Source organism: Vigna angularis, chromosome 1, assembly GCF_016808095.1.
Source record: "Vigna angularis cultivar LongXiaoDou No.4 chromosome 1, ASM1680809v1, whole genome shotgun sequence".
Classification (NCBI taxonomy): Eukaryota; Viridiplantae; Streptophyta; class Magnoliopsida; order Fabales; family Fabaceae; genus Vigna; species Vigna angularis.
The window spans coordinates 48,021,789-48,039,208 of NC_068970.1; the positions used below are offsets into that span (position 1 = coordinate 48,021,789).

At 34.6% G+C, this 17,420-nt stretch overlaps 1 protein-coding gene and 1 long non-coding RNA gene across 2 annotated transcripts; one reads left to right on the forward strand and one right to left on the reverse strand.

Annotated features, from left to right (window-relative positions):
* The first annotated feature begins 7,054 nt into the window (after positions 1-7,054).
* On the forward strand, positions 7,055-7,599 carry LOC108347201 (uncharacterized). The gene is made up of 3 exons (XR_001833849.2): positions 7,055-7,080; positions 7,174-7,236; positions 7,448-7,599. It is a non-coding gene; the product is annotated as an uncharacterized LOC108347201 (long non-coding RNA).
* Positions 7,600-9,082: 1,483 nt separating this feature from the next.
* Positions 9,083-12,271, reverse strand: LOC128195186 (uncharacterized). Its single transcript, XM_052872208.1, has 2 exons — positions 11,778-12,271; positions 9,083-11,645 (listed from the first exon to the last, which is right to left on the reverse strand). Exons 1-2 carry the CDS (start codon positions 12,269-12,271, stop codon positions 9,083-9,085), a joined length of 3,057 nt encoding a protein of 1,018 aa, XP_052728168.1.
* Between the last annotated feature and the right edge of the window lie 5,149 nt (positions 12,272-17,420).

Sequence of the window (17,420 nt, forward strand, 5' to 3'; positions counted from 1 at the left end):
ATAGTCAGCATTTTTTCTCTTAACCGTGAGTCCATTTCTCCTAAAATAAATCAACCAGCTGGATGTTACACCCTCTTCATGTGCATCCCAAAAAAATGAAATTTACACCTCCTCTTTCATTTTAGCTTAAAATATAATTGATGTGGCATTTCTCTTTAAGTCCCAAAATATTATCCAATAATTTTCCTACAATTAATAATGCAAATAATTAGCCTCAGATAATTCAAATTAATTAAAATAAGAATTTCTGATCAAATTAAGCACAATTAGCAAAAATGGGAAAATACTGGACATTCAAGCACAATTCCCTGATTAAATCTAGCATAATAAGGTAAGTGAAATCAAGAAAATATTGACTCATCATGGTGAAAATATCATCCATCAAAATTTTGTTAAGTTTAGCTACTACTCTTGATTTAGAGGTTGAGCATATGATTATGAATACAACTTTCCTTCATGGCAATCTGGAGGAAGAGATCTGTATGAAACAACTTAATGGTTTTCTTGTTGAAGGCAAGAAAGATTATATGTCTAGGCTTAGAAATAGTATATACTACTTGAAGCATACTTCAAGACAAGTACAAAAAGTTTGAGTCATTTATGTGTGATCAAGATTACAAAAAGACTACTTCTTATAAATGTATCTTTGTTACAAAGTTCTCTAATGATGACTTTATTATCTTGTTGTTGTATGTTGACAACATACTTATTGTTAGGAAAAATATTTCCAAAATTGACAGGTTCAAGAAGACACTTGGTAAGTCTTTTTCCATGAAAAATTAGCGAGCTACTAAAAAGATTCTTTGCATAAGTATCTCATGTGATTGAAGAGAAAAGAAAATTTAGTTGTCACAAGAGCACTACATCAAGAAGGTGTTGTAGAGATTCTAGACGGAAAATCCTAAAATTATTAACACTCCTTTACTCATTTAAAATTGAGTGTTAAACAAAATCCTTCAAATGAAGTTAAGAAGACATATATGAGCAAAGCTCATTATGCATCTGCGTGGGCATTTTGATGTATCTAATGGTAGGTACAAGACCAGCACATGTTGCTGGTACAATTAATCGATTTTTTTCAAATCCAAATAACAATCAATAGAATGTTGTGAAATGGATTTTGAAGTATCTTCGTGGTACTAGTCATTTGATGCTTTGTATGTTAAGTTGTTGGAGTTGGATAAAGTTCATACAGATGACAATAGTGTTCATATGATGACTAAGAAACTCCTAAAGCAGAAGTTTAAAGCTTTTTGTGAGATTGTTACATTGGCGGTCATCTCCATATAGTTGTTAAGGAGGAGATGTGTTAGGTTGGACTCCCAACTATCATTGGTAAAAATATGGGTTTTTTTAACGCGCCTATTATGCTTCGGTTGAATAGAAACCGAAGCATAAGCTGGCACGGTGGAATTTTTGAAATTTCCGCTAATGTATATGTCGTGGTTCTATTTTAACCACGACCATAAGTGGTATACAGCCTCGATTGCCCTCATAACCGAGGCCATAATGTCTCCAAGAACTGACAATAAAAGACTTTTCACCTGCCAAATATTTGTGCAGAGGATTTGACCGCGGTTGTCCACAGAACTGAGGCCAAAAACCCCCTGGCCCTACGATATTCTCGCCTGCACTCTGACGTTTTAAATGACTAATTTTTCTGAAAAGGTATATGGCCTCGGTTGCTTGCAGAACTGAGGTCGTAGACTCACTTCCTAATGTCTTTTTAGACTTCCTGACTTGGTAAAATAATTCAAATATATATTTTTTTATTGGTTTTTGACCGCGGTTCGGTTGCTAGGGAACCGAGGTAACAAAGCTCTTTTGCCGCGGTTGGGCGCGTAACCGAAGTAAAAGGCCTAATCAAAATTTCAAAAATGCCATTTAAAATTAATTTTGAATATTTTTCTGGGGACTATAGATCGAGGTAGTATCCCCCTTACTGTTTCGGTTCATTTAGAACCGAGGTAGTAGCCCTTGTCCAGGGTAAAATTTCGCGAAAGCGCGAACAGTTCTTCTTCTTCAGCGATTTCTCTCTACAACTTCTTCTTCTTCTCTACGCCACCGCGACCTTTCTCCCTCTTCCTTACGCCACCGTTGCGCCGCCGTCGTCACTGTAGAAGGACTTCCTTCCTCATTTTTCATCACCTATGTTTTTATCCGATCAAATTTGGCTTTGGTCGCCGGAGTTTTTTCGTTTTTTTTTTAGTTTTTCAGTTGGTTTCATACGTTCTTTTATTGATTCGGATTATCAAACTTACATTTTGTTGTATATTTTTGTAGGTATTGTATTTTTTCTTTTAAATTTGTTCCGTTTCAGACCGCAGGTTGTTCCATCTTCTCAATTATTGTGTGGTTTTTCACGCTCTTAGGTTCGTATTATTCTGTTTATTAATTTTCATTTTGTTAATTTTTAACTTTTTGTAGGTTGAATATGAGTAATTATGTATGATTGAATGTTTGAATTGATAATTTGAATGCGTTTTAGTTGTTTGATTGTATGATTGTATTATTTTGTTTATTAATTTTCATTTTGTTAACTTTTAGTTTTTTGTGTGTTGAATATGAATAATTATATATGATGGAATGTTTGAATTGATAATTTGAATGTTTATTAATTGTTTGATTGTATGATTGAATTGATTTTATGTTGAATATATTATATAATTGTATGATTTTAATTTTGTAGAATATTTACGTATGGATCGAAATTGGATTAATTTACCAAGCATTAGTACTGAGTACGAGAGAGGGGTAGAGGAATTTATACAATTTGTGCAACGTAATGAGGGTAGAAGTGATGATGAAGTGAAGTTTAGATGTCCTTGTGTGAACTGTTTGAATGCGAGAAAGTTGAACGCAACCCAAATTAAAATTAGAGAACATCTTATCTGTGATGGTTTCCTAAGATGCTATACAACATGGATATGGCACGATGAAGAAATGCACTTTCCGACTGACTCCCTAACTGAAAATGTTATTGATCCCACCATGGAAGAAGATCGACCGGATGAAGACAAATTAGAGGACATGATCCGCGATGTTGGCGCAAAAATTTTGCCAAAGCTCATGTGTATGAGACGATGTCGACTGATGCGGAAACACCTTTGTATGTCAGTTCAACTAAGTTCACACGTTTGTCAGCGGTGTTAAGGCTCATGAATTTGAAGGCGACCAATGGATGGACTGATAAGAGTTTCACAGAATTGTTGACGTTGTTGAATGAAATGTTCACTAGTGGAAAAATGACTTTTTATAACGTACAAAAATGACATTTTATAACGTAGTTACTGGGGATATAGTTCTGGGCGATATAGTAAGTCTGCACATTTTATAACGTAGCAAAAATTTACGTTATAATATGTTCAACATATTATAACGTAGTTTCTGAAGTACGTTATAATATGTGCAGTTTATTATAACAAATTCTGCATTTGTCCGTTATAATAGGTGGAAGATATTATAACGTAGAAAATTTTGTACGTTATAATATGTTATATATTATTACGTATATATTATTGTACGTTATAATATGTGATCAACATACCATATCATGCATTGCTTAGTACGTTATAATAAATGTTTTTAAAAAAAAATTGATTATTAAATTTGACATCCAATGAAATTATAATAATATTCCTGTATTATCATCTCATCCAATCCATTTATAATAAATATAGCTTTAAATAAACAAATTTATTGAAACTAACAAAATAGAATTCATTTCAAATATTAAATAGTCTAATATTTAATACATCATTTATACATGAAACTATATATTAAATCCAAAATATTACATTAATGTACATACACTATTTAAGTGTAGCCAAGTTTCTACTAACACTTAAAATAAAAGAAGCCCAGTTCCTTCTAATTTCTTCCATGTCTGCAGCTTGCATGGGAGATGAATCATTAAAGATCTACAAATAAAATAAGAGTTAAAACAATATTGTAATGAATAGTTGGATAAGTATTTAGTTAGTATTTTAATACCTTATTCCATGATTCAATAATGTTTGTACAAATAATGGTATGCATGTGTTTCATTACATAATACCCACACTCATAGCTGCCCAATTGACGTCGACACTGCAAATTAAATACAAATAATGAAGACTCATTCAAATCAAAGACACAAAATATCAGATTTTACTCTAGCTAGCCTTTGCACCATGTAGCTCTGTATATTTTGCTAAACCAAATTTCACAAAACCAACAACAGAACCAATTGCTCATAAAAATAACAATCACAAAACACAAAACAAAGAAGGTGAACTTCTCTTACATTAGGTGTGATTATTTGCATCTTCTTCCTAGAAATAGATGGAACACCCCGCAACCTTGAATGAGCTTCCAAAGACCTATACAAAAGTTTGACATCCATCACATCATAATAATAATAATATAGGAAGGAATCAAAATAAAAAGGAAAACTTACGCCTCTAATATATTTTTGATGGACAATGTGTTAGCTTTCTTATGCAAGGAACATAAGAGAACTACAAGAGAACGATCAGGAACAATAACTAGCAATTGCCAATGACCCCTACAAGTTAGAATAATATTAATTAAAAGAAACTTTTAAACTTCTCATGAAAAATTAAAAAATTATGTACTTACTTATGCAAGTAAGGTGCTAAATAGACCTCTTTACCAGCTTTTTCAAACATTTCTATCAAGTACTTTTGCACCTCCTCTGATTTATTTCCTACAGTTTGAATTATAACAGGATCAAGAAATCCATAGATAGTAGCATTCCTTCTCTCGATGCAGAGGTGATGCAAATACCTTCAATATCAACAAATAATGTTCAAATAAATACACGAATGCAATATGATAGTATTTCCATGGTTTGTGAAGGTTTACTTACAAATTCCAAAGTTGTAGAACTGTTGTAGAGAGGAGATCATTACCAATGACAATTTCACAAATATCCCTATGACATACATATAAAGTGGTGGTAGTAGTCTTGCATGTGAGTTCAGAAGGCATATCTATCTCAATAGTTTTATTCCCCATTGTGACTACCGCTGCACCAAGTTGTTGGAGAGGAGACAATTGTGGTTGAGGAGGTGTAACAATGTTTGTATTCTTAGAAACGTCCTATATTTGACCACAAAATAAGTCCAATATTATATGCATCCAAATACAACAAATACATAAGTAATTAAGGCAAATATGAATATAAATTCTTACTAAAATTGGCTTTGCCAATCTGGCTGGCCAAATGATAAAATTTCCTGGAGCTTGCCCCACTGTTTGAACCTCTTCACTAGGCAAAGGAACACGAGCAGAAGAATCTTTAATATCTACAACCACCACTCGCAACATATCATCTTTAATAGCCTCGTGGTGGATGGTGCTTCCCAAATTATATATTTTACCTAAGATACAAAAAAGATGACAATTGTTGAGTAAAATGGTATAAATGACTTACTTAGCACATATATAGAGAGGCAACAAGTATAGAGAGGCTGCAAGTATAGATTTCAATGTGGATACAGATTTCAATGATTCAGCAATTTACCTAGAGCCACCAAATGCCAGTGGGGATCATCAACATACAATTCACAATCAACAGGGACATCAACACCATCCCCTGATTCCTCAGGAAGAGGACAACTCCCCTTTGTGCTAGCAGCATGGGAAGCCCCCTTTGGTGGACCTTGAATAGTCAATCCTAAGGATGCTATCTCTGATTTGATTTCTGACAATAACTCATCTCTCAATTCTGGGAACAATTCTTTCTTAAACTCATTTCTTAACACCTTTTTATCGGATTCACTAAGTTGTGCTAAAGTAACCTTTCGAGTAGGACCACCAAAGAATTGCTTGAGTCCTACCCCTCGTCCAACACCACGGATATATCCTGGATGCTCCGAACGTCCAATGGCAACCGCTAATATGTCATCTCGGCCTTCTTGAGTGAATGACCCTTGAGACCTTTTCTCCACTAAGTCATCCTGAAAAAATAGTGTTTTAGTTCATCTATTACAGAATATATGCCAAAAAAGATATCTAAAGACATTAAAATTAAAATTAGGCTTATTATGAGTTTCTAACAATCTTCTCCGCTACAAGTCGAGTTTCTTCAGAAGTGTATTCTCCTGATGGCTTAGTGCGAGCTCTCTTCCATTTCTCATGACGTGGAGGTGGAGAAATCTTACTCAAATCTGACCCATCATCGGTAGCTAAGGAAGAGGCCTCACGGATCATAATCTCCTCTAACCTATCGTATCCCCCACGAGACAATCTGTGTGGGTGGAGATTATTTTTTTGAAGGTCTTGTGCAACTTTTCTCTTTTCCTATTTCAAACATGTGACATAAACAATTAATAACAAATTATGAAACAAAAAAAATGAATATCAAATTATAAATAAAACATTAAATTTACCTGAAAGACATGTTCTAATCGTTTGTCCCGAAAAGCCTGCCACGTTTCCTCATCAAGGAACTGATATATCTCACAAGGATTCTTGTGACTTAACTTACCATAAATATACCGACTAGTAAGGTCAGTCTTAAAACCCCTCCACCGCTGCCCAGCATATGATATCCATTTACTTCTCAATAAGTTGTTGTTTGGGACGTCATATGTTAGCTAAATAATAAGTACATGAATGTTATATTTACAAATTTTTTAATAATTGTGGAAGTTAAGTTAAGACTTTCATACCATGATAGTTTGCCATATTTGGTTCTTCACTTCTTCAGGAACATGGTCCCATTTGTCAATAAGAATACTAACCTTACTTCTACCAAGTAAGGCCACAAAGCTAGTGAATCTTGCACGGTTGTCTCCAATAACTTTTCCTGTACTCATATCAAATTGAATGGGCAATTTCTGATCAGCATTACGACTAACAGTCAAGTCTTTTAGCCTAGTCGCACGTCTACACTTGGGTTGGGTAGACGATTGACTTTGGTCCTTACTTTGTGGTGGTGTAGGTGTAGATGGATCAGCCATAAACCTGTTTTAACAAAAAATTGAAAATAAAATTTAATTGAATACACCAAAACTTACATAGATAAAAGTAGTAAAAGAATATTACGAGGTATATGACAAATTTAATGAATCTGTGAGTTTGAATATTCCTGATGTATATCCTCCAAAAAACCTTTTATATATTCCATCAGTGTGAGTTTCACAACTAATTTTTTTTTCTTCACAGGTTAGAATTGCAATGGTGGGAAAATATACAAATCTTTCAGATGCATATCTTTCTGTACTGAAGGTACGAAAAATTTGCCAGTGATCTTTGCAATATCTGCAAAATGTGCTCATATAAAGGCCAACTAACTCTTAAATTAAAGTATAAATTTTGTCCTTTTCAACCCGTACACTAGATTTTATTAGAGTTCAATCACTGTTTTATCAATTTTGGTCCTGATTCTATTATCTGTAGCATAGATGCACTCATACCACTTGTGATGACTAATCTGCAGTAATGTAATCAGCAATGGGTGTCTATATCACCCTACGATTCTGATGCATGGAAACCTGGATTTGGTATACTAAGGCAAAGCAACAGAACCTTAAGAAAATAAGGAAAAGTAAGAAAAATGGCTAAAACGAAGCATTGGTTTTTCAGAATTTATAGGGAGTTATAACATCACTAGTGATAAATTATGACTTACAAACGCAAAATATATTGAATTGCTTTTTCATGTTATTTTTTCTTGTGCAATCCCATTCTTAATGTCAGCGGCAAAGTGAGTGAGTCAACATAATTACTTTCGTTTTTTATACTAAACCAGCAACAGGAAAATTTACTTAGCATTTCTAATTCATTCCCTTCTCCACACAAAGTAGCTTGCCCTCGAAAGTAACTTCACAGTATTGGTCTCTCACATACCCAATTAGTTATTTATTGCATTCTTAGTTACTTCATTGACAGAAGATCCAGCAGAAGATATCATGTTCCAGAGCAGAATTTGAATATAGATCAATGGCTTTAGACACTTGTAAACTTGTATGAATTAAACAACTCCTTCAAGAATTATAAATTTGTGATTTAAGAAGGTGAAATTGTACTATAGGCAGCCCTTAATATCACCTCCAATCCAGTATGTATATATAAAACACTTTCAAAAGAGGAAGATTTTTCAAATAATCTTGGCTTCACAACCAAATTAATCCCCCTTTTGAGTTGTTGAAGCCATTTAGTTAACATTAGCACTCCATCTAGGATCTCAAACAACAAAAGAAACAAACAAACATAGTGAAGTAAGAAAAGAGTAGACAAACAACCTAAAGTCCAGATTATTGACTAGATCAGCACAGATTAATAGACAAGCATCAACCCTCTTACTTTCTCTCTTTTGCAAATAATATTATCAAGTAAATAATGGTGAGTTTCGTTCCCAATCTGAAAGTGAAAGACCAGAAATGTGTCCTATATTATATGAGCAGTGAAGTTGTAGAAGTTGTAGAAAAACGTTGACAAAAGAGCATTGAACTCACCTATTAAAAACTGGTGTTAAATTTCAAAAAGGTCACAGATTTCTTGCAACAACAATGGCAGCATCAACAAGGTACACGTTTCTTCAAGTCTCGTAATGGCAGCATCAACAATGGCAGCATCTCAAATAGTAAGACCTGGATTTGTGAGAGAAGATGTGAAAGGTTCAATCCTTTACTAGGTGACCTGGATTTGTGAATAAAGTTGAATATATTGAAGCACAAATAGAAATTCTGATTTTATCTATATCTCAGGTTTGAACATAATACTTGTTAATTTGGAAGGCCTATCATACTCAAAATAAAGAAATTTAGCAATTTTTTAATGATGTTGGGATAAAGATTAAGCAAACTACTGAGGAAGATATAACTAAATCTTGATCCAGAAAATGACAACTGATAAAGCCTTTAACCACATTATATACAATTAATCATGAAAAATTAATAAAGCTATGGGGTAATTATATACAATGAATCATTTATAAATTGGTGACAACATAAACAGTAAAAAGAAATAGAAAGTTGGATAATTCCTTGTTTCCAACAGAGAAAGAAGTAACAAAATTGACAAAAGCTGGTGAGACAACAAAGCAAGGGAAAGAAAGCAAAAACCTTCTCCACTATGTTGGAATATTCTCCCATAACCCTTCATGATGGTCATCACGTGTGGCATGGACATCATCAACTTCGGTATCAACATCCAATGTTGGTATATTTGTGGAGAAAGATGGTGTCTCATAAATATCAAGTGTTGAACCGTCATTTGGATGACTACCATGTGTAGTTCTTCCTTGGAGCACAATTGACCATCTTTTGTTAGAAGGATCATTGACATAAAAAACTTGTTTTGCTTGAGATGCCATGATGAATGGCTCATCAGTATATTTGGCCTTATGTAAATCAACTAAGGTAAAACCCAAATCATCAGTTTTAACACCATTATTACTATCAACCCATTTACATTTAAAAACAGGAACTCTAAAACTTGTATAATCAATCATCCATATATCTTCAATTACACCAAAGTAACACATTGAAGCCATAATAGGATGTTTATCCTTTGAGCTAGAAAAATGCATTGATTCAGCCACAACCATAACTCCACTATTTTGCATAGTACTTTTATCATCTTCAGATTTTGTATAAAATGAACAATTATTAATATCATATCCACTCCAACATATGACATCAAAGTTTGGCTCACATGCTAACCATTTCAATGTATCACAACTTGTATTATCAATTTGAACTTTTTCTTTGAACCACCTTAAGAAAGTCTTGTTATGCTCATTAATCAACCACTTCTCAGGCATCCGTGGATTATCTCTCTTTACAATGTCTTTGTGAGCACTTAGGTAGGGTTGGACAATGTCAGTGTTATTCAAGATATAAAAATGTGCTTGGATAACTTCATGTCGTGCCAATGTCACCACTTTTGCACTTCGAGTACCTTTACCAGCAATTCTTCCATGGTGGCGAGTTTTAGGTACCCCTATAGCTTCAATTTCTAATATGTATTCTGTACAAAACTCAATAGCTTCCTCTGCAATATATCTTTCAACAATTGATGCTTCAGGACGATATTGGTTCTTGACGTACCCTTTCAATATCTTCATGTATCGCTCAATTGGGTACATCCATCGCAAGAACACAGGTCCACAAAGTCTAATTTCCCTTACTAAATGTACAATCAAGTGAACCATGATATCAAAAAATGATGGAGGGAAATACATTTCCAACTCACATAATATAACTTTAGCCTCATTCTCCAAATAGTCCAACCATGCAGGCTCAAAAACTTTACTACAAATGGCATTAAAAAAGAAGCATAATCTAGTTAATGCATATCTAATATTCTTAGGCAATATTCCTCGAATCGCCACTGGTAGGAGTTGTTGCATTAAAACATGACAATCATGAGATTTTAACCCAAGTAATTTTAAATCCTTCATAGATACAAGTCGTTTCACATTGGAAGAGTAACCATACGGAACTTTCACACCATGTAAAAACTCACAGAAACTTCTCTTTTCTTGTTTAGATAATGTGTGACATGCTGGAGGCAAGTATGTTCGTTTGCCATGAGATTGTGGAGCTAATTGTTCTCTTATTCCCATTTCAACCAAGTCCAAGCGACTCTTCATACCATCTTTTGTCTTGCCTTGAATATTAAGGAGTGTTCCAATAATACTATCACACACATTTTTCTCTACATGCATGACATCTATACAATGTCTCACATCAAGCATCCTCCAATATGGGAGATCAAAGAAGATTGATCTTTTCTTCCATATGTTTGTAGTTGTGGCTTGCTTTTTTGTCTTGCCAAGCACAACATTTATGTCCTTTACACGTTCATATACTTCTAATCCACTTAAAGGCGTTGGAGCTATTTCATTTTCTTGACATCCATTAAATGCTTTTTTTAATTTACGAAAAGGATGGTTTGCACTAAGAAATCTTCGATGTCCAATGTAAACCGTTTTCTTTCCATGCTTAAGTTGATGGTGACATGTGCCTTCTTCACATATAGGGCATGCTTTATGACCCTTTGTGCTATACCCACTCAAATTACCATATGCTGGAAAGTCATTGATTGTACAAAATAACATGGCATGCAACTTAAAAGTGGAGCCTGCGTACCCGTCGAACACATCAACGCCTTCCTCCCACAACATTTTCAAATCTTCAACTAGCGGGCTTAAATAAACATCAATGTCGTTTCCTGGTTGTCGTGGACCAGAAACCATTAAAGATAACATGACGTATTTACGTTTCATGCACAACCAAGGCGGTAAGTTGTAGATCACTAACATGACAGGCCATGAGCTATGTCTACTACTCAAGTTACCGTACGGGTTCATTCCATCTGTAGCAAGTCCAAGTCTAAGGTTTCTTGGATCATTTCCAAAATATGGAAACATTGAATCTATTGTCTGCCATTGACTACAATCAGCTGGATGTCTTATTTGACCATCTCTTTTACGTTCATCTACATGCCATCTAATGAGTTTTGCATCTTTGACATTAGCAAATAATCTTTTAAACCTTGGAATTATGGGAAGATACCACAACACCTTTGCTGGAACACCCTTCCTCACATCATCTTCGAAGTCACCATCTTTTTGCTTGTATCTTGATAACCCACAATGTGGACAGTGATGTAACTTTTCATATTCCTTCCTGTACAACACACAATCGTTCGGACAAGCATGAATCTTTTTATACTCCATACCCATTGGACATAATATCTTCTTCGCATCATAATTAGATGTTGGCATCGTATTACCTTCAGGAAGAATGTCACTCACTAACTCAAGCAATTCGGTGAAACTCTTATCACTCCACCCATTTCTTGCCTTCACATTAAATAGTTTTAATATTGCCGACAATTTAGTGTACTTAATGCACCCTGAATACAAAGGCATTTTTGCATCACTACACAAAGTTTGATACATATGTGATCGTGCAATGACATCATCTCCAACATCACGAATCATTTGCTCCAAACCATCTTCCATAACCAAATCCACTTCTTCTGCTTCAGTTTGAGACACATGTGCTATTGGCACTTCTACTAATTCACCATGCCATGTCCACTTGGTGTAGCTCCTTAGGAACCCATCACACAAAACATGCTCTCGTATTACTGCAGTGGGTAGTCTCCGCTCGTTCAAGCAATTCACACATGGACAATAAAATCTTCCATTATTATTTGCTACATTCCTCGTAGCAAACTCAATAAATTGTTCCACTCCTCTCTCATATTCTTCGGTTGTTCGTTTAGATTTTATCCAACTTCGGTCCATACTAACGTTCTGTGCCAATGAACTGAAACCAAGAAAGTGGTGATACTTTAACGTTTATTTAACAACGTTAGGCTTTGTAGACCGCTACAACTCAAAAACACTATAAATGTTATTTAATAACGTTTATGAAAACCTCTAAGATTATTTTTTTGTGTTGTGTTCATTCTCAATGACCCTCATACTACTCTTATTCCTAAAAGACAATAAATTAAAGACAATATATAGGAATGCTATCATACGCACATAATCATACATACCACCTACCTCCTATTATTCACACATCAATCATTAACCATCACCACATATTTTATCTTCTAAATGTTAAAATATATTTTATTCTTTAAATTTGAATAAAAGCATGTTTTTAGCTTTTAAATACTATATTCTAAATTTCGAAAATACTAAAAGATTTATTTTATTTTCTAAAAAGATATTTTAAAATTTGTTCCATTACTTTGAAGAATGATCAAATTGTATCGAACAAGTTTAACATCATAACCGTTATGAGTCTTAAAAAATAAAAATAATAATAGATTATCACACATTTATATTTAATAAGAGTAAAAAAATTATAAAGAGTGAATTTTTGTAATTATTCTTTTTAAAAAAAGTGAAATATATAAAAATTCAAATAAATAAAAAAGAATTATGTGGGTAAAAGTATATTTTTACATAATAAAAAAGCTTATCATAACCAAGTTTATGCTCAAAGCAAAATCCAAGACTACCATACTTGAAGCCGACTTTTCATATAATAAATATTAGTTATAACTAAATAATATGCAATCACTTTAGCTATCTTCATGAAAATAAAAGTATTCTTGGCGTATAAAAAATCATTCTACATGTGAAGGTTCTCCTGCTCCTGTAAAAGGAACTCTTCCATACACAATCTTATGCCACATTTATATATTAATAATCAAAGGCATATGACTTAGTATTATGTTTTGATGTAAAGGCAGCAAGAAAAATATACTTGAAGACTACTACTACTACTCAGTGTGCCCTGCAATAACACTCCCAACAGACTTTACTTCAAAGTATCATCACACAACCTATATATATATATATAGACTCCTCTGTTTTCCCATTCTTCTTCAAAGGAACAAATTCAAAGGAAAGCTCTGTGCAATTTGTTCCATTACTTTTGTGTATATTATAGGCACCATTGGTGTTAAACTAAACCACTGTCACATCTCACCTAACTTATCAAACACATTAGTTATTAAATTAATCACAGAGAATTTTGTGAAAGCACACACATACGAAAAGAAGTTTTCCTGATAAATTTAATTTAAAGGGAGCAAAAGAAATCTCTAGAGTCATATATGAATAAAAAAAGGCTAAAATAAACTGAAATAAAAATCTTACATTAATGTCCCCTCAACTATGAAGAATAAATAGCTAAGTAGGAAAAGAAAGAAAGAACTTATACTCCAACAACAGTAGAAAACCTTTTTTATTTTTATTTCAAAGTAATATTTCCCACTTCCTTTCATTTCTTCATAAAAGTAGAAATCTCTTTATTTATTTCTCAAACTTTTCTTTTATTAATTTTTTTTTGTATCTTGGTTTTTTTCAATAATTATATTTTCTTCGATTTTTCTTGATACAAACTGCTCACATCCTTCTCTAGAGACAACCTTTCTTGAACAAATTATTATGTCAAATTGTTCTAAGGTTTAAGAAAATCGTGAAGACAAAGCTCATCAAATAAAAATACGTACAAATTATTATAACACTAAATGGAGAGTGTATAAAATTTAATCAAAATTCATCTGTTTCCTTGTTAATATTATATAGATTCATATAGGAACAAAGATACAGAAAAGTAATGTATGAAGATAAAGTTGGATGAGGAGTTTGTGGGGGATGGGGGTTGTACCCTGGGGAGAAGGGGATTTAGGAAGAAAGAGACAGGCCAATCGTGCAGCGGTAGTTGAGAGAAATAGTCCATAGAAAAAATCAATATGGAGTGAGCAAATTGATTTAAGCATGGGCAGTTGAGAGAAAGAGTAGCAGAGATAATGGAAGAATACAGTTCAACATTACTATGCCCAATACACACGAGACTTAAAACACGATTTTTTGTTCTTCAAGAATCAATGAAAACTAAATTAACAGGATAAAAAGAGGGGAAAAGTGTTACAGAGAAGAATGTGAACTATAATTACCTTCAAAATTCTCCAATCCCCGCTGTGGATAAGGCTCCCTCCTCCACCTCTCTCGTGTTAACGCCGCTAATTTCTCCACCAAACGAAACACAATCCCCACCAATCTAAGAAATTAGTGAAATTAATAGAAGAAAAACATAACAAATTAGGGAAAAACATAAAACCTACTTGGTTAGACTTCAGAGAATTCGAGGAAGAGGCAGCGGAGCTACGTGAGCGGAAAGAGGCAGCGGAGCTGCGTGAGCGGAAAGAGGCAGCGGAGCTGTGTGAGCGGAAAGAGGCAGCGGAGCTGCGTGAGCGGAAAGAGGCAGCGGAGCGTGAGAGGAATGAGAGTGAGAGGGAAGAGAGGAATCAGACGAACGCAATGAGACTGAGAGAAAACGTAAAGAGAGAAATGAGACGAAGAGGAAGAGAGGAATGAGAGTGAGAGGGAACGTGAAAAGAGGAATGAGAGTGAGAGGGAGCGTGAAAAGAGGAACGAGAGTGAGAGAGATCCTGAGATACTATAACTGATTTCTAAGAGTCCGTTATAATACATCAATAATAGGTTTTCAACTTATTTACAAGTTTGCCACCGCTTTTCATATTATAACTGATTTTCAGAACTACGTTATAATATGTCTTAAACTTATTTACAAATTTGCCACCGCGTCTCATATTATAACTGATTTAAAAAACTACGTTATAATATCTCCCTATTATGATGGATAATTTTTGTCCGTTATAATAGGTTTGTTATAAAATGTAATTTTTCTACTAGTGGTTGTTAGATGGAAATACACTACCCACTCGTAATTATGATGCGAAGAAAATTCTTTGTCTGGGAAATGGAGTATAAAAGGATACATGTTTGTCCCAATGACTGCATTTTATATAGGAAAGAGTTTGAATTTTTGACAAAGTGTACAAAATGTGGGTTATCACGATACAAGTCAAAAAACAATAGTGAAGATAATGGTCAGATAGAAAAAAATGGATCTGCTTTGAAAGTAATTGTGCCCAGACTTATGCGTTTGTTTGCGAATCCAAAAGATGCTAAAAACCTTAGATGGCATGCAAATGAGAGAAAAATTGACGGGCTGCTTCGTCATCTAGCTGATTCAAAGCAATGGAAAAATATTGATCAACAATTCCCCCAATTTGGTCAAGAATGTAGAAATCTTAGGCTTGGTTTAGCCATTGATGGATGAACCCATTTGGTAATCTAAGTACCAATCAAAGTTGTTGGGCAGTTATATTGATAATTTATAACTTATCTCCTGCATTGTGCATGAAGAGGAAGTACATGATGTTGTCTATGAGGATATCTTGTCCAAAGCAGCCTGGAAATGACATAAATATTTATCTAAGCCCATTAGCTGAAGACTTGAAGTTGTTGTGGGTTGATGGGGTTGAAATATTTGATGCATTTGCTTCTGAAACTTTTGTGATGCGTGCATTGTTATTTTGCACCATTAATGACTTTTCAGCTTATGGTAATTTGTCAGGATACAGTGTCAAGGGTCATAAAGCATGTCCTCTATGTGAAGAAAACACTACAGCTCATCAATTGAAACACGGAAGAAACACGATGTATATGCGTCATCAGAGATTTCTAAAATGTAATCATCCATATCGAAGGTTAAAAAAAGCATTCAATGGATATCAAGAGAGGGACGAAGCACCAAATCCACTTACTGGTGATGTAATCCTGCCCGACGTAGTTCTTCTTTTGTATTTTTACCTCTCATAGGCTAGCTTGTAAGGAGCATGGGTTACTATAAATACCCAGCTCCTCTATTGTAATTGGCACTTTTGAGAATAATGAGAATTGAGTTTTCTGAATCAGAAACTATTCTCTCTTGAAAGTCATAGGCTAGAGAGTCCAAAGACTCCCTCTAGCCACCTTCCAAGCACCTCTCTCACTTTCATTTTCCATTCCACCGTGCTTCTCTCTCATGACACATCATCCCCATTATTCCAATCTGCTTCAGCATAGTGGCTTCAACACCTCTTAGCCACGCGTCCTCCTTTGTCTCGCGCACAACATCACCACCTCTTCATTTCACTGCCACGAGGAACATTTCATTTCTCACCAATTCTCTCTCGCAGAACCACGTCTCGCGTCCATTTCTCTCTCGAGAGCTCATCCTCGCGAGCCTTCTGCTTTCATCACAGTAAGCTTCTGGCACTCACATTTTCTTCTCAGATTTGCATTTTCTCCTTCCACTTCTGCCTCGTTTAAGCCATTTCGTCCACAGTATATCATCTTCTCTGCTAGGGTTTCTTCATCTTTCATCATTTTCTCTGATTTTAGCCGATTAAAATCACTCTTGATCCATTCCAAACCTTTTCCACCGTTCAATTTCCATTTATCATCGTTTAATCGGTCCAAATCGAGTCTATCCCCACTCCTAGGGTTTCATTCGTGCCTCTCGGGTTTCCACAGATTAAATCCTAGATCCTAGGGTTCCATGTGTTCAACCTCAGTTTTCCCTTCGATCTCTAACTTCTATTCCATTCCGCTGCGTCTTTACTCGTCGGAGAAGCTTCGAGGAGTCCGAATCGTGCTCGCACAGTTTCTATCGTCATGTTCTCGGGCGCTCGTCCATCAACTGGCCTTCAAATTCTTGAAAAAGTTAATAAAATACATCATGTATTTGGGAAAACATCCAAGAAGTCATATGTAACGACCCCTTGGAAGAAGAAATCAATATTCTTTGATCTTCCATATTGGTCAAAGTTAGATGTTAGACATTGCATAGATGTGATGCATGTAGAGAAGAATGTGTGTGATAACTTGATTGGTACACTACTCAACATTCAGGGAAAGACAAAAGATGGAGTGAATGCTCGTTTGGATTTGGTTGACATGAATATCTGAGAAGAGTTGGCACCCAAGGAGATTGGTAAACGTATTTATTTGTCCCATGCATGTTACATAATGTCTAGAAAAGAGAAGATAAGTTTTTGCCTTTGTTTAAAGAGTATCAAAG

Coding starts and splice junctions, on each gene's coding strand:
- LOC128195186 (XM_052872208.1), bottom strand. CDS start 12,271: ATGGACCGAAGTTGGATAAAATCTAAACGAACAACCGAAGAATATGAG. Junction 11,646..11,777: donor AGTTTCACCGAATTGCTTGA/GTTAGTGAGTGA, acceptor TGTGTTGTACAG/GAAGGAATATGAAAAGTTAC.